The 24,673-nt window shown below is 36.9% G+C and overlaps 1 protein-coding gene across 1 annotated transcript in view; it reads left to right on the forward strand.

Annotated features, from left to right (window-relative positions):
• The window catches only part of STK31 (serine/threonine kinase 31), a 135,558-nt gene that overhangs the window by 71,984 nt on the left and 38,901 nt on the right, over positions 1-24,673 (forward strand). The window contains exons 13-22 of the mRNA XM_017872233.1: positions 3,023-3,204; positions 3,664-3,778; positions 5,032-5,151; positions 6,182-6,313; positions 15,518-15,619; positions 17,749-17,829; positions 19,636-19,761; positions 20,658-20,783; positions 20,984-21,070; positions 22,061-22,210. Of these exons, the coding sequence (XP_017727722.1) occupies positions 3,023-3,204; positions 3,664-3,778; positions 5,032-5,151; positions 6,182-6,313; positions 15,518-15,619; positions 17,749-17,829; positions 19,636-19,761; positions 20,658-20,783; positions 20,984-21,070; positions 22,061-22,210 (1,221 nt within the window). The remainder of the gene's footprint in view (positions 1-3,022; positions 3,205-3,663; positions 3,779-5,031; positions 5,152-6,181; positions 6,314-15,517; positions 15,620-17,748; positions 17,830-19,635; positions 19,762-20,657; positions 20,784-20,983; positions 21,071-22,060; positions 22,211-24,673) is intronic.

A 24,673-nucleotide genomic window follows, 5' to 3' on the forward strand; every position in this document is an offset into this window, starting at 1 on the left:
TGACAAAATCTCTAAGCATTTGCTTATCTGTAAAGGATTTTATTTCTCCTTCACCTATGAAACTTAATTTGGCTGGATATGAAATTCTGGGTAGAAAATTCTTTTCTTTAAGAATGTTGAATATTGGCCCCCACTCTCTTCTTGCTTATAGAGTTTCTGCCGAGAGATCTACTGTTAATCTGATGGGCTTCCCTTTGTGGGTAACCTGACCTTTCTCTGTCTGCCCTTAACATTTTTTCCTTCATTTCAACTTTGGTGTGTCTGACAATTATGTGTCTTGGAGTTGCGCTTCTCGAGGAGTATCTTTGTGGCGTTCTCTGTATTTCCTGAATTTGAATGTTGGCCTGCCTTGCCACATTGGAGAAGTTCTCCTGGATAATATCCTGCAGAGTGTTTTCCAACTTCGTTTCATTTTCTCCATCACTTTCAGGCACACCAATCAGACGTAAATTTGGTCTTTTCACATAATCGCATATTTCTTGGAAGCTTTGTTCGTTTCTTTTTACTCTTTTTTCTCAAAACTTCTCGCTTCATTTCATTCATTTGATCTTCAATCACTGATGCTCTTTCTTACAGTTGATTGAGTCGGTTACTGAAGCTTTTGCACTTGTCATGTAGTTCTCGTGTCATGATTTTTATCTCTATCAATTCATTTATGGACTTCTCTGCATTGATTATTCTAGTTATCCATTCTTCCATTCTTTTTTCAAGGTTTTTAGTTTTTTTGCGCTGGGTATGTAGTTCCTCCTTTAGCTCTGAGAAGTTTGATTGCCTGAAGCCTTCTTCTCTCAACTCGTCAAAGTCATTGTTCAACTTTGTTCCATTGCTGGTGAGGAGCTGCATTCCTTTGGAGGGGGAGATGTGCTCTGATTTTTTGAATTTCCAGCTTTTCTGCATTGCTTTTTCCCCATCTTTGTGATTTTATCTGCCTTTGATGTTTGATGATGGTGACGTATTGATGGGGTTTGGTGTGGATGTCCTTTCTGTTTTTTAGTTTTCGTTCTAACAGTCAGGACCCTCCGCTGCAGGTCTGTTGGAGTTTGCTTGAGGTCCACTCCAGACCCTGTTTGCCTGGGTATCAGCAGTGGAGGCTGCAGAAGATACAATATTGCTGAACAGCAAGTGTTGCTTTCTGATTCTTGCTCTGGAAGCGTTGTCTCAGAGGTGTACCCAGACATGTGAGATGTGAGGTGTCAGTCTGCATGTAGTGGGAGATGTCTCTCAGTTAGGCTACTCAGGAGTCGAGGACCCACTTGAGCAGGCATTCTGTCTGTTCCCAGATCTCATCCTCCGTGCTGGGAGAACCACTGGTCTCTTCAAAGCTGTCAGACAGGGACATTTGCATCTGCCGAGGTTTCTGGTGCTTTTTGTTTAGCTATGCCCTGTACCCAGAGGTGGAGTCTACAGAGGCTGGCAGACCTCCTTGAGCTGTGGTGGGCTGCACCCAATTCGAGCTTCCCAGAGACTTTGTTTACCTACTTAAGCCTCAGCAATGGCGGATGCCCCTCCCCCAGACTCGCTGCTGTCTTGCAGTTAGATCTCAGACTGCTGTGCTGGCCATGAGGGAGGCTCCGTGGGCATGGGACGCTCCTGGCCAGACGTGGGATATAATCTCATGGTGTGCCGTTTGCTAAGAGCCTGGTAAAGCGCATTATTAGGGTGGGAGTTACCCGATTTTCCAGGTGTTGTGTGTCTCAGTTTCCCTTGGCTAGGAAAAGGAATTCCCTTCCCTCTTGCGCTTCCCAGGTGAGGCAGTGCCTTGCCCTGCTTCAGCTCTTGCTGATTGGGCTGCACCCACTGACCAGCACCAACTGGCCGACATGCCCCGGTGAGATGAACCTGGTACCTCAGTTGAAAATGCAGAAATCTCCCGTCTTCTGTGTTGCTCACTCTGGGAGCTGGAGGCTGGAGCTGTTTCTATTCGGCCATTTTGGGCGCCCCCTCCGATTCTTTATTACATTAAAAAAATTTATTTATTATTGTTATTTATTTGTTTATTTAATTATTATTATTATTATGTTTGCCCACCTGCCCCAACAAACGCAGCCAGGCCAATTCATTTACAAAATACTTTTAAGTGCAGTCAATGATGCATGGTTTGGTCAATGATGGACTGTATATATAGTGGTGGTGCCATAAAATTACAGTTCTTATTTTTACTGTACCTTTTCTATGTTTAGATAGGCAATTGTTGTTACAATTGCTTACATTATTCAGTACATTAACAGGCTTTATCTTTGAGCAGTAGGCTATAGAATGTGGTTTGGTTGTATCGTAAACTGTATAATCTAGGTTTGCATCAGTACACTCCATGATGTTTGCATAATGATGAAATTGCCTCACGATGCATTTCTTGGAAGATATTTGTGGTGTTGTGTTGTTAAATGATGTATGATTGTCCATATATATGTAATTAATGCCTTTACTTAATTATGATTGTCCATATATATGTAATTAATGTCTTTACTTAATTAGAATTATTTGTATATTTTAGTGTATAGTTTATTTATTTTTTTTTAAGAATAGGTCTTAGAAAATTTCATGGCACCAGTGATTCTTATGATAGACAAGGGAAACTCAGAAGGGTGGTAGGGGTGGAGGGTGGTAGATGTTGAGAAGTTACTTAATGGGTTCAGTGTACATTTGGATGATAGATACACTAAAGCCCAGACTTTACCACTACACAATATATCCATGTAACAAAATTACTCTTTTACCCAATAAATTTATACAAAAAAGGTAGGAAAATAGGGTAATTTCTACTTAATTAAAAACTGTAAGGATATAAAGCTTTCTATTTGTAACTAATTCACTTAATAAACTTTACTGTTATGGTCCAAATAAACCACTTTGTAGGTAGGTTTTTGTTTTCATGTCTGTCTGGTGATTCTAAGTTGTATTTATGAAATGCTCAAGAATGGGGATTCAGCATACTGCTTTTCTGCCCCTTAGATCCTAACACAGTGCTTGAATCCTGAATGAATTAATAAACTTTAATAAACAGAAGTGTATCTCTCTGCAGGATTTGTCAGTCTCTTTAGAAGCAGTGTATGGAGAAGCCAAAGAAGGAGCAAATTCTGATGAAATACTTAAAAAATTTTATGACTGGAAGTGTGATAAAAGAGAGGAGTTCACCAATGTTAGAAGCGAAACAGACGCTTCTCTGCAGCGTCTGGTAGCGTGGTTCCAAAGAACCTTAAAGGTAATAAAAGCTCCTGCCCGGTTGTGTTTGTAGCATAAACCAGGGAATATATATTTTAAAAATCACATGCTTTGTTCAAGAGCTGACATCGTCTACCTACTATGTATCAGATTTACACTTGCCACCTTACCAGTCAAGGTTCTTTATTAGCTTTTAGTCAGATTGCTCCTTTTATTAGCCTCAAAAAAATCATATCGGTCTTGTTCCTCCTTTTTCTCAACTTTTCCTGAGGATTGTCCTCTTCCCTCTCTTCACCATTTATTTTCTTACGGTTTGCTATGCATATGTACTTTTTTCCTTTCAGTGCGTAAATTTTATGAGGGTAGGCACTTTTTTTTCTGCATTCTTATTTCTTTTACATTGTCCAGGGTGTAGCTTAATACTCTGCCTCAGGTATTAAGGCATAATGCATGCTGATTGAATTAGATGAGATATTTCATGTGTTTATTTTGCAAATGAGGTTTTGACCTATCTGTGGAAGAACCACTGATTTCTGAAGACGCAGTTGATAATATTGATGAAATCCTAGAGAAGACTGAGTCAAGTGTCTGCAAAGAGCTGGAGATAGCTCTGGTTGTGAGTATCGATATTCTTTATTATTGCCGCCTTTGAAGCAGTGTGGTTTCCTTTCATGGTTAGAAAGTAGTAACCAATAAGAGAGTTTTTCTTGCTAGTTAGAAGGTATTAAGACTGAGCTTAGGTTTCTTCTAATAGGCTTATTTGAAAGAGTAACAATGTCAAGTTCTAATCCAAACACAATGCAAAGTTTTATTCTTAGGTGACGTTTTTGTTTTAATTGGACATTTCACATAAAAAATCTGTTTAATTCTAAGAAAACCGCTCTTAATTTGAGTGAACAATCTGTCTAAATCATTTGATTCTTGAATCTGTCATACCAAATGACTATAAGAAGAGACTCCTTAGAGTTTCTGAAAACTTAAAATCTGAGAGAGATCTGAAAGTCGACACACAAGATGGATTCGTCATCCTCTTTCTTTCACCATCGTGTATATTCTTTGTTACTGTGTCAAGGTAAAAATTAGTGTAGCTACTCCAAAGGGTGTTTTGTCATTTTATTTATTACTCACTGGGACTGTTTCCCAGTTATTCAGGCTGCTTTCCAATGTTTCAGTGGTTAGGCTTCTCATTTTCTTGTTTTTCTTTTTTTTTTACTTTTTATAATTTTATTCATATTGGCATTAAAAATACATTAAGACGTTTTATATTGTTAAATAGTCCTGATTTAGATAGTTTTGTCAGACTTGGTTTTAGAAGTAGTTGTTAACAGGTGATTTCTAAAAGTAAAGTATTGAAGGTCTATATGTTGTTTATAGTTCTTATATTTAGCATATTAGTATCCCTGATTTCCATTAATGCCCTTACTCCACACAGCTTTGGGAATAATGGTTTAATAGGGGTAAAGTTTCCCATATGAATGACTTTGCTTTTTTTAGAGAGACAGTGTCTTGCTCTGTCACCCAGGCTGGAGTGCATTGATGTGATCCTAGCTCACTGCAGCCTTGAACTGATTTATCTCCCTGCCTCAGCCTCCCTTGTAGCTAGGACTACAGGTGGATACCACTGTGCTCAGTCAATTAAAAAAATATTTTTTAGGGACTGGGTCTCACTATGTTGCCTGGCCTCCATATGAACATCTTTGATATCTGTCTGTCTTCTGTCTAGGAAAACATTCGTGTTTAAAAACTGTTTTGATATCATTACAGAAATCCGTTAAAGGCATAATTTTGAAGTTTATCTATTGTTATTGGAGACTTTAGCTCTTTTGGATATTTCTTTGTGTATAATTCTATGTGTGTGATTTCCTTTAGGATCAAGGTGATGCAGACAAGGAGATAATTTTAAATACATATAGTCAAGTACTGCAAAAGATTCGTTCAGAGGAAAGGCTCATTGCCACAGTACAAGCTAAGTACAAGGACAGTATTGAGGTTTGATTATGCTTTCTCTTATTGATCTTATAATTGATGCTTTGAACTTTTTAACACTTAAATTTTTCTCTTGTTAATACTCAGTGTCAGTAAATTATCTGTTATTACTAGAATTCACTATCAACTGGAAATGGTGATTTTGATGATATAAATATATCAAATTTTAAATTATTTTAAATCTTTTATTTTCTTATGTCTGTGAGAACCACAACCATTAACATCATTTTCTTTTTGTCTATACACATCTACTGTAGATAATTTGCTATATACAGAAAGATAAGAAATAAAACATTGCTTATAATTCCCTTAACCTAAGAGATAATTTTAGAGTAGTTACTTACTGGATGTGCATCTATATGGTTGTGAGCATATATATATGCATCGCATTGGTTTTTAAGTTATTTCAAACATACTTTCTTCATGTAATGGTATATTATGAACATTTTTCTATATAATTAATGATTTTCTATGCTGTCATCTTGAGTGACAAAATCCTCATCCCTATGTAGATGTACAGCAACATTAACCATTAACCTTTCATGTGTGTTGGACATTAAGGTTGCTTCCAATTTTTTCTACCATAAGTAACACTGTACATATGTTTGTGCATAATTTTGTTTTGTTTTTATTTCTCAGATTTCTAAATTCTATAATTACTGAGTTAAAAGGAATGGACATTATTAAAACTTGATACATATTTTCAAACCACTTTTGGGAAAGATGGTTTCAGTTTACATCCTCACTAGAAATTCCTTTTTCATCCATACTAACAATGTGTGTTTTATTGTATGTCTCAGTTTGAAATATTACTTTTGTCTTTGCTACTTTGAGTGCTGGAACTGATATTCTGCTAAATAGAACCATGGATAAAAGGAAATCTGTTGAATTATCTTGTTGAAAATATAGATTTTCTTAGTATCTCAACCTGAACTCACTAAATACTAGTTGAATCGTAACAGATAAATAATAAATGATCACTGTTCAATATTTTTCTTATGTGTTTGAAAATACATAACTTTTGTTTACTTAGTTTAAAAAGCAGCTTACTGAATATTTAAATAAGAGTCCCAGTGTGGATCACTTGCTGTCCATTAAGAAGACATTGAAAAGCTTAAAAGCTCGACTGAGATGGAAATTGGTTGAAAAGAATAATTTGGAAGAGGTAAGGAAACAGTTGATTCTTACTGATCTTTATGTGCATCTCATTTTACTTGGTCTCTGCTTCATAAAAATAATGCATAAATACACTCTTTAAATAAGAGAGCCATTACATTCACATTTTGTTTTATATACTTTATCTTGTTTTCTGTGTATATAAATAAAATTGAGATTACAGTAATAGTGTAAAAATTGTCCTATATCATTAAATATTCTTTAAAACATTTTCCTAGGTTGCCTTGGTTTTAGTAACATGAACATTTTAGAGTAATCTTAAAAGCTCTTTTGGTTTGGACTGTTAGAATGTTTATTGTAATACCAACTTGCTACATGCAGGTGACGGTACTCCCTCAAAGGTAGCATTTTGTCATAAAGTATTTTTAAGATCATGGTATCTTTTGTTAACTCCCGTTTTACGGATAGATGTGATATTTCTTGCAAGTATTTCAAGTTGTTTTCATATGATAATAGAACTGGAAGGATTAGGATGCCCTAATCTGGACTAACTTCTTCCTTTCGGCTTGAAACTTTGTGAATAAGATGGTAATACTTTGTGTTCCCTTGAGGATTTGATTTATGTACAACAAGGATCTGTATTATGCCTTTAATCCAATTTGAATTATCTGTCTTCTACTTCTGAGCACTGAATTGGGAGTGGAGTGGGGACTATTCTAGAACTAATATCATAGTTGAGGAGCTTTCTAATTTTATTCTATTCTGGGCTTTGGGGAAGTTTTTTTTTTAGTCTGATTTTTCAACTTTTGGAGAAATTTGACTTTTATTATACTTTAAATTCTGGGATACATGTGCAGAATGTGCAGGTTTGTTAGATAGGTATACATGTGCCATGGTGGTTTGCTGCACCCACCAACCCATCACCTACATTAGGTATTTCTCCTAATGCTATCCCTCCCCTAGACCCCCACCCCCTGACAGGCCTGGTGTGTGATGTTCCCCACCCTGTGTCCATGTGTTCTCATTGTTCACCTCAAGTTATGAGTGAGAACATGTGGTGGTTGGTTTTCTGTTCCTTTGTTAGTTTGCTGAGACTGATGGTTTCCAGCTTCATCCTTGTGCCTGCAAAGGACATGAACTCATCCATTTTTATAGCTGCATAATATTCCATGGTGTATATGTGCCACATTTTCTTTATCCAGTCTGTCATTGATGGGCATTTGGGTTGGTTCCAAGTCTTTGCTATTGTGAACAGTGCTGCAGTAAACATACGTGTGCATGTGTGTTTATAGTAGAATGATTTATAATCCTTTGGGTATATACCCAGTAATGGTATTATTGGGTCGAATGGTATTTCTGGTTCTAGATCCTTGAGGAACTGCCACACTGTCTTCCACAATAGTTGAACTAATTTACACTCCCACCAACAGTGTAAAAGTGTTCCTGTTTCTCCACATTGTCTCCAGCATCTGTTGTTTCCTGACTTGTGTGTGTGTGTGTGTGTTTGTGTGTGTATGTTGCCTATGTTCTTTTTTTTTTTTCATTGTTATCTTGTAGGTTCTAGGGTACATGCGCACAACATGCAGGTTTGTTACATAGGTATACATGTGCCATGTTGGTGTGCTTTACCCATTTACTCATCATTTACATTAGGTATTCCTCCTAATGCTATCCCTCTCCCTCCCCCCCACCCCACAAGAGGCCTCAGAGTGTGGTGTTCCCCGCCCTGTGTCCATTGTTCAATTCCCACCTATGAGTGAGAACATGCAGTGTTTTGTTTTCTGTCCTTGTGATAGTTTGCTCAGAATGATGGTTTCCAGCTTCATCCATGTCCCTGCAAAGGACATGAACTCATCCTTTTTTATGGCTGCTTAGTATTCCATGGTGTATATGTGCCATTAATTCTGTCTATTATTGAAGGACATTTGGGTTGGTTACAAGTCTTCGCTATTGTGAATAGTGCCGTAATAAACATACATGTGCATGTGTCTTTATTGTAGCATGATTTATAATCCTTTGGGTATATACCCAGTAATGGGATGGCTGGGTCAAATGATATTTCTAGTTCTTGGTCCTTGAGGGATTGCCACACTGTCTTCCACAATGGTTGAACTAGTTTACAGTCCCATCAACAGTGTAAAAGCGTTCCTGTTTCTCTACATCCTCTCCAGCATCTGTTGTTTCCTGACTTTTTAATGATCGCCATTCTAACTGGTATGAGATTGTATTTCATTGTGGTTTTTGATTTACATATCTCTGATGACCAGTGAGTGATGAGCATTTTTTCATGTGTCTATTGGCTGCATAAATGTCTTCTTTTGAGGAATGTCGGTTCGTATCCTTTGCCCACTTTTTGGTGGGGTTGTTTTTTTCTTCTTAATTTGTTTGAGTTCTTGGTGGATTCTGGATATTAGCCTCCAGCTTTGTTCTTTTGGCTTAGGATTGTCTTGGCAATGCTGTCTCTTTTTTGGTTCCATATGAACTTTAAAGTATTTTTTTCCTATTCTGTGAAGAAAATCATTGGTAGCTTGATGGGGATGGCATTGAATCTATAAATTACCTTGGTCATTATGGCTATTTTCACGATACTGATTCTTCCTCTCCATGAGCATGGAATGTTCTTCCATTTGTTTGTGTCCTCTTTCATTTCATTGAGCAGTGGTTTGTAGTTCTCCTTGAAGAGGTCCTTTACATCCCTTGTAAGTTGAATTCCTAGGTATTTTATTCTCTTTGTAGCAATTGTGAATGGGAGTTCCCTCATGATTTGCTCTCTGTTTGTCTCTTATTGGTGTATAGGAATGCTTGTGATTTTTCCACATTGATTTTGTATCCTGAGACTGCTGAAGTTGCTTATCAGCTTAAGGTGATTTTGGCCTGAGACGATGGGATTTTCTAAATATACAATCATGTCATCTGCAAACAGGGACAATTTGACTTCCTCTTTTTCTAATTGAATACCCTTTCTTTCTTTCTCTTGCCTGATTCCCCTGTCCAGAACTTCCAACACTATGTTGAATAGGAGTGATGAGAGAGGGCATCCCTGTCTTGTGCCAGTTTTCAAAAGGAATGCTTCCAGTTTTTGCCCATTCAGTATGATATTGGCTGTGGGTTTGTCATACCTAGCTCTTATTATTTTGAGATATGTTCCATCAATACCTAGTTTCTTGAGAGCTTTTAGCATGATGAAGGGCTGTCGAATTTTGTCAAAGGCTTTTTCTGCATCTGTTGATATAATCATGTGGTTTTTGTCGTTGATTCTGTTTATGTGATGGATTATGTTTATTGATTTGCGTATGTTGAACCAGCCTTGCATCTCAGGGATAAACTGACTTGATCGTGGTGGATACGCTGTTTGACATGCTGCTGGATGTGGTTTGCCAGTATTTTATTGCGGATTTTCATACCAATTTCATCAGGGATATTGGTCTAAAATCCTCTTTTTTTGTTGTGTCTCTGCCAGGCTTTGTTATCAGGATGATGCTGGCCTCATAAAATGAGTTAGGGAGGATTCCCTCTTTTTCTATTGATTGGAATAGTGTCAGAAGGAATGGTACCAGTTCCTCTTTGTACCTCTGGTAGAATTGGGCTGTGAATCCGTTTGGTCCTGGACTTTTTTTTGACTGGTAGGCTATTAAATATTGTCTCAATTTCAGAGTCTGTTATTGGTCTATTTAGAGATTCAACTTCTTCCTGGTTTAGTCTTAGGAGGGTGTATGTGTCCAGGAATTTTTCCATTTCTTCTAGATTTTCTAGTTTATTTGCATAGAGTTGTTTATAGTATTATCTGATGGTAGTTTGTGTTCCTGCGGCATCACTGGTGATATCCCCTTTATCTTTTTTTTGTGTCTAATCTTCTCTCTTTTCTTCTTTATTAGTCTTGCTAGCGGTCTGTCAATTTTGTTGATTTTTTCAAAAAACCAACTCCTGGATTCATTGATTTTTAGGAGGGTTTTTTGTGTCTCTGTCTCCTTCAGTTCTGCTCTGATCTTAGTTATTTCTTGCCTTCTGCTAGCTTTTGAATGTGTTTGCTCTTGCTTCTCCAGTTCTTTTAGTTTTGATGTTAGAGTGTCAATTTTAGATCTTTCCAGCTTTCTCTTGTGGGCATTTAGTGCTATAAATTTCCCTCTGCACACTGCTTTAAATAGTGCTTTACTTCCAATTATGTGGTCAATTTTGGAATAAGTGTGATGTGGTGCTGAGAAGAATGTATATTCTGTTGATTTGGGGTGGAGAGTTCTACAGATGTCTATTAGGTCCGCTTGGTGCGGAGATGAGTTCAATTCCTGGATATCCTTGTTAACTTTCTGTCTCATTGATCTGTCTAATATTGACAGTGGGGTGTTATAGTCTCCCATTATTACTGTGTGGGAGTCTGAGTCTCTTTGTAGGTCTCTAAGGACTTGCTTAATGAATCTGGGTGCTCCTGTATTGGATGCATATATACTTAGGATAGTTAGGTCTTGTTGAATTGATCCCTTTAACATTATGTAATGCCCTTCTTTATTATTATTATTATTTTTTTTGATATTTGTTGGTTTAAAGTCTGTTTTATCAGATACTAGGATTGCAACCTCTGCTTGTTTTTACTTTCCATTTGCTTGGTAAATCTTCCTCCATCCCTTTATTGTGAGCCTTTGTGCATCTCTGCACTTGATATGGGTCTCCTGAATACAGCACACTGATGGGTCTTGAATTTTTATCCTATTTGCCAGTCTGTGTGTTTTAATTGGGACATTTAGCCCATGTACATTTAAGGTTAATATTGTTATGTGTGGACTTGATCCTGTCATTATGATTTTAGCTGGTTTTTTTGCCTGTTAGTTTCTTCCTAGCATCGATGGTCTTTACAATTTGGCATGGTTGCCTGGTTTTGCAGTGGCTGGCACTGATTGTTCCTTTGCATGTGTAGAGCTTCCTTCAGGAGCTCCTGTAACGCAGGTCTGATTGTGACAAAATCTCTCAGCATTTGCTTGTCTGTAAAGGATTGTATTTCTCCTTTGCTTGTGAAGATTACTTTGGCTGCATATGAAATTCTGGGTTGAAAATTCTTTTCTTTAAGAATGTTGAATATTGGCCCCAACTGTCTTCTGACTTGTGGAGTTTCTGCCAAGAGAGCCGCTGTTAGTCTGATGGGCTTTCCTTTGTGGGTAACCCGACATTTTTTCCTTCATTTCAACCTTGGGGAGTCTGACAATTATGTGTCTTGGGGTTGCTCTTCTCAAGGAGTATCTTTGTTTGTGGTGTTCTCTTTATTTCCTGAATTTGAATGTTGGCCTGCCTCGCTAGGTTGGGGAAGGTCTAATCTCATTGATATGTCTAATATTGACAGTGGGGTGTTAAAGTCTCTCGTTATTATTCTGTGGGAGTCTTAGTCTCTTTGTAGGTCTATAAGAACTTGCTTTATGAATCTTGCTGCTCCTGTATTGGGTGCATATATATTTAGGATAGTTAACTCTTCTTGTTGCACTGATCCCTTTACCATTATGTGATGCCTTTATTTATTTATTTATTTATTTATTTATTTATTCATTTATTTATTTATGATATTTATTGGTTTAAAGTCTGTTTTATCAGATACTAGGATTGCAATGCCTACTTTTTTTTGCTTTCCATTTGCTTGGTAAATATTCCTCCTTCCCTGTATTTTGAGCCTATGTGTGTCTTTGCATGTGAGATGGGTCTCCTTGTTATAGCACACTGATGGGTCTTGACTCTATCCAATTTGCCAGTCCTTGTCTTTCAATTGGGGCATTTCACCGGTTTACATTTCAGGTCAATATTGTTATTTGTGAACTTGATCCTGTCATTATGATACTAACTGGTTATTTTGCCCATTAGTTGATGCATTTTCTTCGTGGTCTTTACAATTTGGTATGTTTTTGCATTGGCTGGAACCAGTTGTTCCTTTCCATATTTAGTGCTTCCTTCAGAATCTCTTGTAAGGCAAGTCTGATTGTGACAAAATCTCTCAGCATTTGCTTGTCTGTAAAGGATTTTATTTCTCCTTTGCTTGTGAAGCTTACTTTGGCTGGATATGAAATTCTGGGTTGAAAATCATTTTCTGCAAGAATGTTGAATATTGACTCCCACTCTCTTCTGATTTTTTAGGGTTTCTGCAGATAAACTGCTGTTAGTCTGATGGGCTTCCCTTTGTGGATAACCCGACATTTCTCTCTGGCTCCCCTTAATATTTTTTCCTTCATTTCAACCTTGGTGAATCTGACAGTTATGTGTCTTGGGGTTGCTGTTCTTGAGGAGTAGCTTTTTGGTGTTCCTGTATTTCCTGAATTTTAATATTGGCCTGTCCTGCTAAGTTGGGGAAGTTCTCCTGGATAATATCCTTAAGTGTATTTTCCAACTTGGTTCCATTCTCCCTGTCATTTTCAGGTACACCAATCAAATGTAGGTTTGGTCTTTCCACATAGTCGCATATTTCTTCAAGGCCTTGTTCCTTTTCATTTTTTTTCCTTTAATCTTGTCTTCATGCTTTATTTCATTAAGTTGATCTTCAGTTTCTGATATCCTTTCTTCTGCTTGATTGATTTGGCTATTGATACTTGTGTAGGCTTCATGAAGTTCTCATGCTGTGTTTTTCAGCTCCATGAGGTCACTTATGTTCTTCTCTAAACTGGTTATTCTAGTTAGCAATTCGTCTAACCTTTTTTCAAGGTTCTTAGCTTCCTTGTATTGGGTTAGAGCATGCTCCTTTAACTTGGAAGAGTTTGTTATTACTCACGTTCTGAAACCTACTTCTGTCAATTCATCAAACTCATTCTCCATCCAGTTTTGTTCCCTTGCTGGTGAGGAGTTGTGATACTTTGGAGGAGAAAAGAGGTTCTGGTGTTTGGAATTTTCACCCTTTTGTGCTGGTTTTCCTCATCTTCTTGGATTATCTACCTTGTTGGATTTATCTACCTTTGGTCTTTGATGTTGGTGACCTTTGGATGTGGTTTTTCCTTTTTGTTTATGTCGATGCAATTCTGTTTGTTAGTTTTCCTTCTAAGAATCAGGCCCCTCTGCTGCAGGTTTGCTGGAGTTTGCTGGAAGTTCACTCCAGACCCTGTTTGCCTGGGTATCACCAGTGGAGGCTGCAGAACAGCAAAGATTACTCCCTGTTCCTTCCTCTGGAAGCTTCATGCCAGAGGAGCACCTGCCATATGCTAGCCAGAGCTCTCCTGTATGAGGTGTCTGTCGACCCCTGCTGGGAGGTATCATCCTGTCAGGAGGCATGGGGGTCAGGGACTCACTTGAGGAGGCGGTCTGTCCCTTAGCAGAGCTCGAGGTCTGGCAGTCAGGAACATTTACGTCTGCTGAAGCTGAACCTACAGCCGCTTCTTCCCCCAGGTGCTCTGTCCCAGGAAGATGGGAGTTTTATTTATAAGCCTCTGACTGGGGCTTCCGTCTTTCTTTCAGAGATGCCCTGCCCAGAGAGGAGGAATCTAGAGATGCAGTCTGGCTACAGAGACTTTGCTGGGCTGCGGTGAACTCTACTGTAGAGTCCAAACTTCCTGGTGGCTTTGTTTACACTGTGAGGGGAAAACTGCCTACTCAAGCCTCAGTAATGGCAGATGCCTCTCCCCCAACCAGGTTGACTTCAGACTGCCATTCTGGCAGTGAGAATTTCAAGCTAGTGGATCTTAGCTTGCTGGGCTCCACATGGGATCTGCTGAGCAGGGCCACTTGGTTCCCTGGCTTCAGCCTCCTTTTCAGGGGAGTGAACGATTCTGTCTCGCTGGTGTTCCAGGCGCCAGTGGGATATGAAAAAAAATTCCTGCAGCTAGCTTGGTGTCTGCCCAGTTTTGTGCTTGAAACCGAGGGCCCTGGTGGTGTATGCACCTGAGGGAATCTCCTGGTCTGTGGGTTGTGAAGACTGTTGGAAAAGGGTAGTATCTGGGCCAGAATGAACCGTTCCTCTGGCACAGTCCCTCACGGCTTCCCTTGGCTAGGAGAGGGAGTTCCCCAACCCCTTGTGCTTCCTGGGTGAGGTGACGCCCCACCCTGCTTTCGCTTACCCTCCGTGGGCTGCAACCACTGTCTAACTAGTCCCAATGAGATGAGCTGGGTACCTCAGTTCAAAATGCAGAAATCACCTGCCTTCTCCGTAGATCTGATTGGGAGCTACAGACCGGTGCTGTTCCTGTTTGGCCATCATAGTATCTGGATCCTTGAAATCTGACTTTTAAAGTGTAAACCAAAAGTATCTGAGACAGCTATCAATCAATTTAGAAAGTTTATTTTGCCAAGGTTAAGGATGCATGCCTGGGAGGCAGGTCTGTGCTTTTCTGAGAGATGGTTGTGAGGGCTTCAATATTTAAAGGAGAAAGGATGGATACTGGGGAAAGAGGAAGAAATTTTAAAAAGATATGGGTAGATAAGAGACAGATGGTTTGAATTCTTTAGTCTTTGATCACCTTTCAGCAAATACACAATTTACATTTGAGAGAAGGGTAGCTCAGTGAATCTGCATTTTTACATCAGAGGAAGGAATCAGATATGCATTTCTCTCAGGTGAGCAAAAGGATGACTTAGAGTTCTGTCCTTTGTCCTGCACCTAAGAAAATAAGCTATCAATTTACATTGTCAGTGTAAAATTCAACAGAACTGTTTTAGGGTAAAGATCCTGGGGTCCATAAGGGATTTCCTACTGAGTTGTGAGGAAGCATGCAGGGTTTTTATATTTGTAGGTATCTTATTTAGGAATAAAATGGGAAGCAGGTTTGCCTGACACAGTTCCCAACTTGACTTTTTCCTTTGGCTTAGTGATTTAAAGTTCCCAAGATTTATTTTCCTTTCACAAAAGCTTACATACTTTTTAAAATGGCTTATGTATTATCATTGGAGACAGTTCACACATTTACTCATCCTTTTGTTTTGAACCAAATCTCATGTAGAAGATAATTCTAGGGAATTCAGGTGTATTCTGGTTGTTATTATTAATATTTCTTTTGTTCGAATGGCAGTTGGCCATTTTTATCCTACAGAAAATCTACAGCAGGTGGAGAGACAAGAAAAATCTATGTAATTGATTTTATGTCTTTACGTTTTATAATTCCTCTTTCTAGGTTTCAGAAAAGTCACTGTTAGAATAAACTGACCTAAGTCAATTCAGCAAGTATTAGGAGGGTCTTTTATGTGCTAGGTACTGAAGGATACATAGAAACCACACAGAGTAATTTGCTATAGATCTTGAATTCTTAAAGGAGGACTTGTTTTCTCTATGTTAATAAAAAACACTTTTTCTTTCTGATTCAAGTCAGATGACCCTGATGGCTCTCAAATTGAGAAAATAAAAGAAGAAATAACTCAGCTGCGCAATAATGTTTTTCAGGAAATTTATCATGAGAGGGAGGAATATGTAAGTATTTGATTCTTTGAAGTATTACATTAGATTTTACTCTAGAAATTGAATTTAAATATGTGTTTTATGAGGTGGACTGTAATCACAGGGCTAGAGGTATTATGTAGAAAGTTTATATATATATTGATCTAGTAAGATTTTTGTAAGTTTAGAAATAAATTTCACATGACCAAATATTCTGACCATTGTACCAGTGTGGAAATAACTGAAAATTGTAAAGAAGGAAAAACATCACTTGTAATATTTCCGCTCAGTGATAACAATAGTAATCATTGTTAACTTTTGACTTTCTCTTAGTCTTTTTTTGCTTGTTTTTAGAATTGAGATTATAGCACAGGCACACTTTTGCATATTGCCTTTTTTCTGTTTAACATAAAACCTAAAGACCTTTTCCTTACACAAAATTTATATCAACATCATTTTCCCATAATGTTGCAATGTAAACATCAATGAGTAGCATAATTTAGTGGAAGAATGTAACAAAATAAGACTACCTGGTTTTGGGGGCAGGAGAAGTTACATCTTTTAAGTCTCTATTTTACCACTGATTTTTGTGAGCTTGGGGAAATAAATCATTGTATTTTTTCTTTAAAATGGAAGAATATTGTATTTTATATCTGGGAGATGTTACCAGGAAGAAGTTAGTTAAGAAACAGCACTTTGAAACTAAAAATACGGACCGGGCATGGTGCCTCACACCTGTAGTCCCAGCACTTTGGGAGGCCAAGGTGGGTGGATCACTTGAGCCCAGGAGTTTGAGACCAGCCTGGGCACATGGTGAGACCCCGTCTCTACAAAAAATACAACAATTAGGTACATGGTATCATGTACCTGTAGGCCCAGCTACTTGTGAGGCTCTGTCTCTACAAAAAATACAACAATTAGGTACGTGGTATCATGTACCTGTAGGCCCAGCTACTTTGGAGGCTAAGGCAGGAGGATTGCTTGAGCCCCGGAGGTTGAGACTGCATTGAGCTATGATCATGCCGCTGCATTCCAGCCTGGGCAACAGAGCAAGACCCTGTCTCAAAAAAAAAAAAAAAAAAAAGTAAAATATTAAAACTATGAAAACAATAGGTATTTTAAGCGTCGTGCTTTATTTAGCTAATTCATCTGAGTATATGTAAATACCTTGTTGATCTTGGGTTAAAATAGCTATCTTCCAGTGATTTGACAAGTGTTTAGAAGTTTTGCTTAATAAATATGTGATAAGTGGCTTTTCTTTTGTGAGGATACTCGATTTTCACATTTATTTCAAAGTTACTTATGTAGAGCTATGTATTTTTTCTCCCAGGCTTTAAAATTTTTCTCTTAACGAAACAGCTGTTATTTTAAAATGTCACTGTGTTCTTAATATTTTGAGAAATAATGACAGTTTTATGCCTCAAATTGATATATTTTCAGACATTTTCATTTTAGTTTGGAAGTGGGTGAGGACTTTGACCTTGCAAGATTTGTGCTTATGTATGTATCCAAAGCTTAAAATTGGTAATTAAATTTTTCTTCAGTTAGTAAGATGGTAGTTTAGATGGGTTAAAAAAATACTTCAGCCAACTTAAATTTAAAGGAGCAATGAACAATTTGCAAATTGGGCAGCCAAATCACAGCAGATTCAGAGAGACTCTGGGGATGCTTTGTGGTTAGAACAAATTTATAGACAAAAAAAGGGAAGTGACTTACAGAAATCGGCAGCAACGTACAAGAACAGCTGTACTGGTTACAGGTTGGCGTTTGCCTTATTTGAACGCAGTTTGAACACTTAGCAGTCGATAGGTGGTTGAAGTATGGCCGCTGGGACTGGCCAAGACTCAGCTGTTGTAATAGGTGCATACTGCTAAGTTAGGTTTCAATCTTGTCTGTCTATTAAGCTAGGTTGCAGTTCATCCACAAGGACTCAAATATAGAAGTACAGAGTCCTTCTCAGGCCATATTTAATTTGCTTTAGCAGATGCAAGGTGAGTCTTGGTTTTCACTTGTTATTTCTTGAAGTAGAAGGCAGAAACAGTGATTATCTTACTTGGTATGTTATAAGGTAGATGCTGATAAATTTTCCTGAAGAGCAACATGTCAAAATTGAATATATATTGATCTACAGTTAAAAACATTTTTTTTTTTTTTAACTTTAGGAGATGCTGACTAGTTTGGCACAGAAATGGTTCCCTGAGCTGCCTCTGCTTCATCCTGAAATAGGATTACTCAAATACATGGTAAACTTTGTTTCCCTTGAGAATTACTACTATGCAGAGAGTGTTGAAAAGTGATAATATTAAATTTGTGTCAGTGTTAAACTTATAGTAGCTTTTAATAAAATATTCCTGATGAATATTTTATAGGTATTAGAACTTTTCTTATAACCCTTTAATGTTTGCATGGTATTTTATTTTATGTTAAATTGCTTTATCTGTTTTTCTGTTTTCCTTATCCTCATTCAGTACATTTCATTTGAATTATAGGTGTACTTATTTGAATTATAGGTGTTTATTGTTTGAAATGACAAAATCAAATTTTAACTGCTACTTCAAGCGTTAGGATAAAAACAAGATATTGCTAGCCGTGAGGGATTTGAGCACAATGTGTTTTTTAAGTTAAAGCATTCTGGGAAAAAATTCCTGAGAGATTGGCTAAAGTGGAGATGTTGAGGTGGGTATGGTTTTCTACGCAGGCAGGATTCAAAAGCTGGAGATCAACATATTAGATAGGGGTCATATGGAGCAGGATTAGTAAACACTGGCTCTCAGGACAGAATATGTTAGTCCTACCATGTATATTGCCTTCTCTGGTGAGGGCCTAGATGAGGTATTTGTTCATTAAGATTGTCATTAAGTCCATTATAATGGCTTAAATATGGAACAGAGAGGGATATTTGTGTAGACATGTGAGTTTATTCTAAAAAATATTTAAGATTAAAGTTCCCTAACTTAAATTTATTACTCTAAACTCTTTCCAGACTAGACTTTAAAATGATGTGCAGTTTTCTTTGCAACTATTTACCGCTAACTTAGCGATTATCTTATGCAGTGTGGGCAAGTGAGTATGTACTGCCACATAGGACTTGAAAATTAATATTTAAAAATATGCTGATCTACTTTATTATAGAAGATTATAAAAGGTTTGACTCATGATTTATGGAAGCCTTTAGTGGCTTTCTCATGTTCAACTGTAATGTATGCTTAGGAATTTTTTGTAGGTTGATTATATATTGTAGAATACGTAAATGTACTGGCAGAACTTAAGAAAAATCCCCGAAAACAATTCTACAGTGCCCCTTACTGAAACTGCACCACAGTAAAACGTAGCTTTAAAATGTTGATCATATTTTAGTGTGAAAATTACTCCTTTTAAAAGTAGCAGAAATATCTAGTAAAATTAGTTGTTGAAAACCATTTTCACTTTTGAGTACTCCAAACAGGGCAGAGGTGTTAGAATTACTTCATGGTAGTCATAATTTTTGGACTAATCTTTCCCAGTTGACAACTACAATTTTGTCATTATTTTACCTTATTTATTTTTTGTTTTTTTAAAAAACGTTTATTTCAAGAGTTTTTGGGGTACAGGTGTTTTGTGGTTACATGGATAAGTTCTTTAGTGGTGATTTCTGAGAGTTTAGTGCACCCATTACCTGAGCGGTGTACACTAACCCCATATATAGTCCTTCATTCCTCACTCTGCTCCCAATCGGTTGTTACTTTAGTAGTTTTAGGAAACATAAGTGGTTTTTCAAGTAAACATTAGGGATCCTAGGATGTATATCTGGTTAATTCTATTCATTTCCTGAATCTGTTCTAAATAAAATTATAGCAACAATTAAATGTATGGTGATTACACTTTGGGTAGGAGGAGTTTAAGAACCAGGAACTGGAGAAAATTCAAAATTTTAAAGATTTTAATTTTATTGGTTTTTCCATACAGTTGATATGTACAAGTCATTTAATAGCATGTAACTAATTATGTTGATGATTTTTAAGTGCTGGGATTGTTTGGATTCTTCAACTGTCATAAAAACTTGTGCCTAGAACTCTGGTGGCCTCCTTACAATGAGCTTGGAACGAGATCTTCTTGATGCTGAGCCCATGAAGGAACTTAGCAGCAAGCGTCCTTTGGTATGTTCTGAGGTTAATGGGCAGATAATTCTGTTAAAGGTAAGCCTAAATTATTCTTACTTGTGGGAGATTCAGCAGCATAAAGGATAGTGGTGCTGTTACATTTCAAGAAAGAAAAAACCTCACTGTTAGTTTTCTAAAGTATTTAAGTTGACTGGCATAATAATTGTGCTTGTAGTTTGGTTGCCAGAGCTAATTTTTAAAGTTTCCGTCAATTGAACAATGAGAACACCTGGACGCAGGGTGGGGAACATCATACATGGGGGCCTGTCGTGGGGTGGGGGGCACGGGGGAGAGATAGCATTAGAAGAAATACCAAATGTAAATGATGAGTTAATGGGTGCAGCAAACCAACATGGCATATTTATAACTATGTAACAAACTTGCACGTTGTGCACAGGTACCCTAGAACTTAAAGTATAGTAATAATAAAAAAATTATTTAAAGAGGTCATTAAATAAAGCTTTATCTCACATGAAAAACAAATCAATAAAGTTTCTGTCATTTCCCTAAATAGAATATGTCCTTAATAGGATATGCTTTCCTTTTTTTGGGTGAACTTATTATATTCATCCAATATCTTTTTAAAATTCTTCATTTTCTTACATTTCTCCTTGAAATATCAGCTGTGTTGTCAGTACCATCTTCTGCTCCTGAATTTCTTCTCATTGATCTGGGAAACTGTTAATCATGATAATAAGATAATTAATTTGGCCTTAGTTGCTACACATTCTAGAATGCGTAGCAGGCTACGGGTAGAATTGCACTTTCCTTTTCCAAATTATAGAATTCAAAGAAGATAGAAAAGTACTTATAAAATTAAAAAATAAAATTAGATTTTATTTAATTCATGAATTATGTTTAAATTGGAATTGTGTATAATTATAATGAGATTTTCATCTTGGAATTACCAGTGCCTCTTTTTTTGGTACAAGGGCTATTCTGTGGATGTTGACACAGAAGCCAAGGTGATTGAGAGAGCAGCCACCTACCATAGAGCTTGGAGAGAAGCTGAAGAAGAGTCAGGGTTACTACCACTGATATTCCTGTTTTTATGTAAGGTAAAGTTCTTATGCTTATCTCTTGCAGAAACCATTTTATCTTGCAGAAACCATTTTATTTAAAGTAAGTTTTAACTCCAGGTTTTAGAGCAGCAGTTCATTCCCCTTAACATAAAACAAAAATTATCCTATAGAATCAATGTATGCTAAAATACGTTGAAGTTTTCACTTGGAGTCACATTCTCTGTTTTGCTTCTTAGTCCGATCCTATGGCTTACCTGATGGTCCCATACTACCCTAGGGCAAACCTGAGTACTGTTCAAGCCAGCATGCCTTTAAATTCAGAAGTAAGTACAAAGCACTATTTATTTCCATGGATGTATTAAATGAGAAAATAACACCTAATATTTATTCAGGGCATACTACATGCTATATACTTTGTAAAATTTTGACTCATGGTATTCTATTTAATTGTCACATCAAACCTGTGATAGAAGTTATTATATGGATGAGAAAAAGGGTTAAAGGGATTAAGTGACTTGCACAGGGTCCCTTAGCCAGAGGTAGAGAGGGGACTCGAAATTGGTTCCAAAGCCCAAGCTTATAACTACTAAACTGTGCTGTATGTGAACTGCCTAATATAGCACTTGGTATTATAAGTGCTTAGGTGGCAGCTTTTATTTTTATCATTGTAAATTTAGGATTAGTAATAACAGTGAAGGAGGCCCTGATTTTTCTTATGGAGTAACACTGTTTCAGTCTCTTATAGGTACATTACATGGTTGGTATTTGTAATCCAAGTCTTCTTTGAGATAATAGAACAGATGTCCTCAAACCCCAGGTCGTAGACTGGTACCAGTCTGTGGCCTATTAAGAACAGGGTGGCACAGCAGGAAGTGAGTGGCCGGTGAGCAAGCATTACTGCCTGAGCTCCACTTCCTGTGAGATCAGATTCTCATAGGAGCATAAACTCTATTGTGAACTGTGCATGTGAAGGATCTAGGTTGCACACTCCTTATGAGAATCTAATTCCTGTGATCTGAGGTGAAACCGTTTGATCCTGAAACCAACCCCCCCACGTCCGTGGAAAAATTGTCTTTCATGAAACTGGTCCCTGGTGCCCACACACACACACACACACACACACACACAGTGTCACCATTACAAAATCAAGGCTTCATCTGATCTTTAATTCTTTCTCTATGCTGTATTCTTATTAAAGATTCATTTGGAGGAAACTTTACTCATTTCTAGAGCAGTCTTTTAATTAGAGAAAAGTTTCAAGATTAAAATGATTTGCCTACTTCCTCACTTGTTTTGTGTGTACTTATCTATAGGAAGCTTTAAAGGTCATGAAAGGTGTTGCCCAGGGCCTGCATACATTGCATAAAGCTGATATAATTCATGGATCACTTCATCAGAACAATGTATTTGCTATAAACCGTGAACAAGGAATTGTTGGAGATTTTGACTTCACCAAATCTGTGGTAAGATATCACGGTTTTACAGATAGGTTCTAGACTTTATTTAATATTATTAAGCAGTAGTTCAGCATTTATATATAATATAATACCGTATTATAGAATCTTTGCCTTCAGTTAAACTGTGTCATGTAGTATTAGCAACTGTTTGCTCTCAGCTAGGTGCTAGAATAACAAGAATTTCTAAGTTCGTTCATTGTGTATTTTAACCATAAGTCTTAGGAGCTACCTGACATTATATACTCAATGGCATTGACAACATTAATTATTTTATCATCATTAGGAAACATTTAATTGCTAGGAAACATGCAAGGAAACTAGGTGGCCATCTCCCACCCTATCTCCACTGGTGTCCCTCTGTCTATAGATAAAATTTGCATATACATACTTTGCTATTTTTTGATTAGTAGTGTACATTTTTAGAAACCTAGGAACCTTGGACTTTTTAGTTTAAATCCGGATTCAACTCTAATGGCTGTTAATTTGGTGTCATATTACCTCAGAATAGGCAACTTAAGAGCATGTTGTGATTTTTTCTTGTCGTTATAATGGGAACAATACTCTTTTAACTGAGAAATAAAAATATCACGTACAACATGATGTTTTGAAGTGTGTATACAATGTGGAATGGCCAAATCAGCAATTACTTTTCTAAAAATAGCAGCTTTATTGAGATACAATTCACATAAAATATACAATTCAGTAATAGTTTGTAGTACATTCACAGAGTTGTGCAGTGATAATCAGTATTGAATTCCAGAACATTATTATTCCCAAAAAGAAAATCCATACTGATTAGCAGTCACTCAAAATTCCCCCTTCTTCTCAAGCCTGGAAACCACTAATACACTTTCTGTCTCTATGGATTTGCCCATTTGGACATCTCATGTAAACGGAATGATACAGTACGTGGACTTTTATGCTAACTTCACTTAGCATAGTGTTTTCACAGTTCATCCACATTGTTGACTGCATCAGAATGCCATTCCTTTTTATTGCCAAATTATATTTCATTGTATGGCTGCATCACATTTTGTTTATATATTCATCAGTTGCTGGACATTTGGGTTGTTTACACTTATTGGTTATATGAATAATGCTGCTATGAGCATTAGCATACAATTTTTTTGTGTGGACATGTTTTCATTTCTCTTGGGAGTGGAATTAACTGGGTTATATTGTTTTACTTTTTGAGGAGCAAAACTGTTTTCCAAAATGGCTACATCATTTTAAATTCTTAGCAGTAATGTATAGGGATTTTGTTTTCTCTACATCCTTGCCAATATCTGTTACTATCTGAGCAATTCCCTTTGACTAGTATATGTTATAATGCTTTCATGCTTTGGTCATCTGCATGTCATAGGGTAATGCTACTGGAGTATATGTAGTCTTAATGGTTTTCATATGGTAGCTCAAAAAGATAAGAAAATGAAACTGCAACTGTAATCAAAAGCTGGATTGTACAGATTGTACAGGATTTATACAGATTGATTTTCTGAAATATTTACTTTATTACATTAGTTTAACTGAAAATTAAGATATCCAAAGAAATATAACCAAAGTATGAATTTTAAAAGATCTCAGCCTTTAGGGATTCTGGTTAGTTTACCTTTTGAGCATATCATTTGCATAACTGTAGATACGACTACAATAATTACTCTTCTCTTTAAATACTTATACATCCCCTGTTATTATTCCCCAAAACATTGTTTTTAATCTTCAGTTAAAAATATTTATTCTGAAATATTGATCAAACTTACCTTTTGCTACATTTTCCATGCAATTTTTAGATTGAAGTGATCATCAGGAAGATAAATTTGAAAAGTAGTCTGAGGTCAAGATCATTGCTTTTCAGACCTTATAGTGCATATGACTCACCTGGGGTTCATGTTAAAATGCAAATTAGTGTTTAGCGTTTCTGCAATGGATCATCTGCATTTCTAACAAGCTACCAGTTAATGCTGTAGCTCCTGGCCCTTGGAATATACTTTGAGAAGCAAGGATCAAAATCATAGCTAGAAAAAAGATAATTAACACTTAGTGATACCTGCTAGACATTATATCTCTGTAAGGTAGACATTATTTCCATTTTACAAATTAATTTAGGCTCCAAGAGGTTTACACCTACTATGTACCCATAAAATTAAAATAAATTTTAAAATGGACAAAAAAGAGGTTAAAGCCCTAGGTCACACAGCAAATAAATGGGAGAGTGAGGAATTGTAACCAAGATCTCTCTGATTCTAGGGTTCATGCTATTGTCACTGATCATCTTTGATATATTAGAAATGGTATATTTAGAGAATGGTAAGGAAGGAAAGTGCTTCGTAGGATTTCAGTTCTTTTTTTTATTTTTTAATTTTTTATTATTATTATACTTTAAGTTCTAGGGTACATGTGCATAACGTGCAGGTTTGTTACATATGTATACTTGTGCCATGTTGGTGTGCTGCACCCATCAACTCGTCA

This window comes from Rhinopithecus bieti, unplaced genomic scaffold (genome assembly GCF_001698545.2).
Source record: "Rhinopithecus bieti isolate Rb0 unplaced genomic scaffold, ASM169854v2 scaffold_6710, whole genome shotgun sequence".
Taxonomy (NCBI): domain Eukaryota; kingdom Metazoa; phylum Chordata; class Mammalia; order Primates; family Cercopithecidae; genus Rhinopithecus; species Rhinopithecus bieti.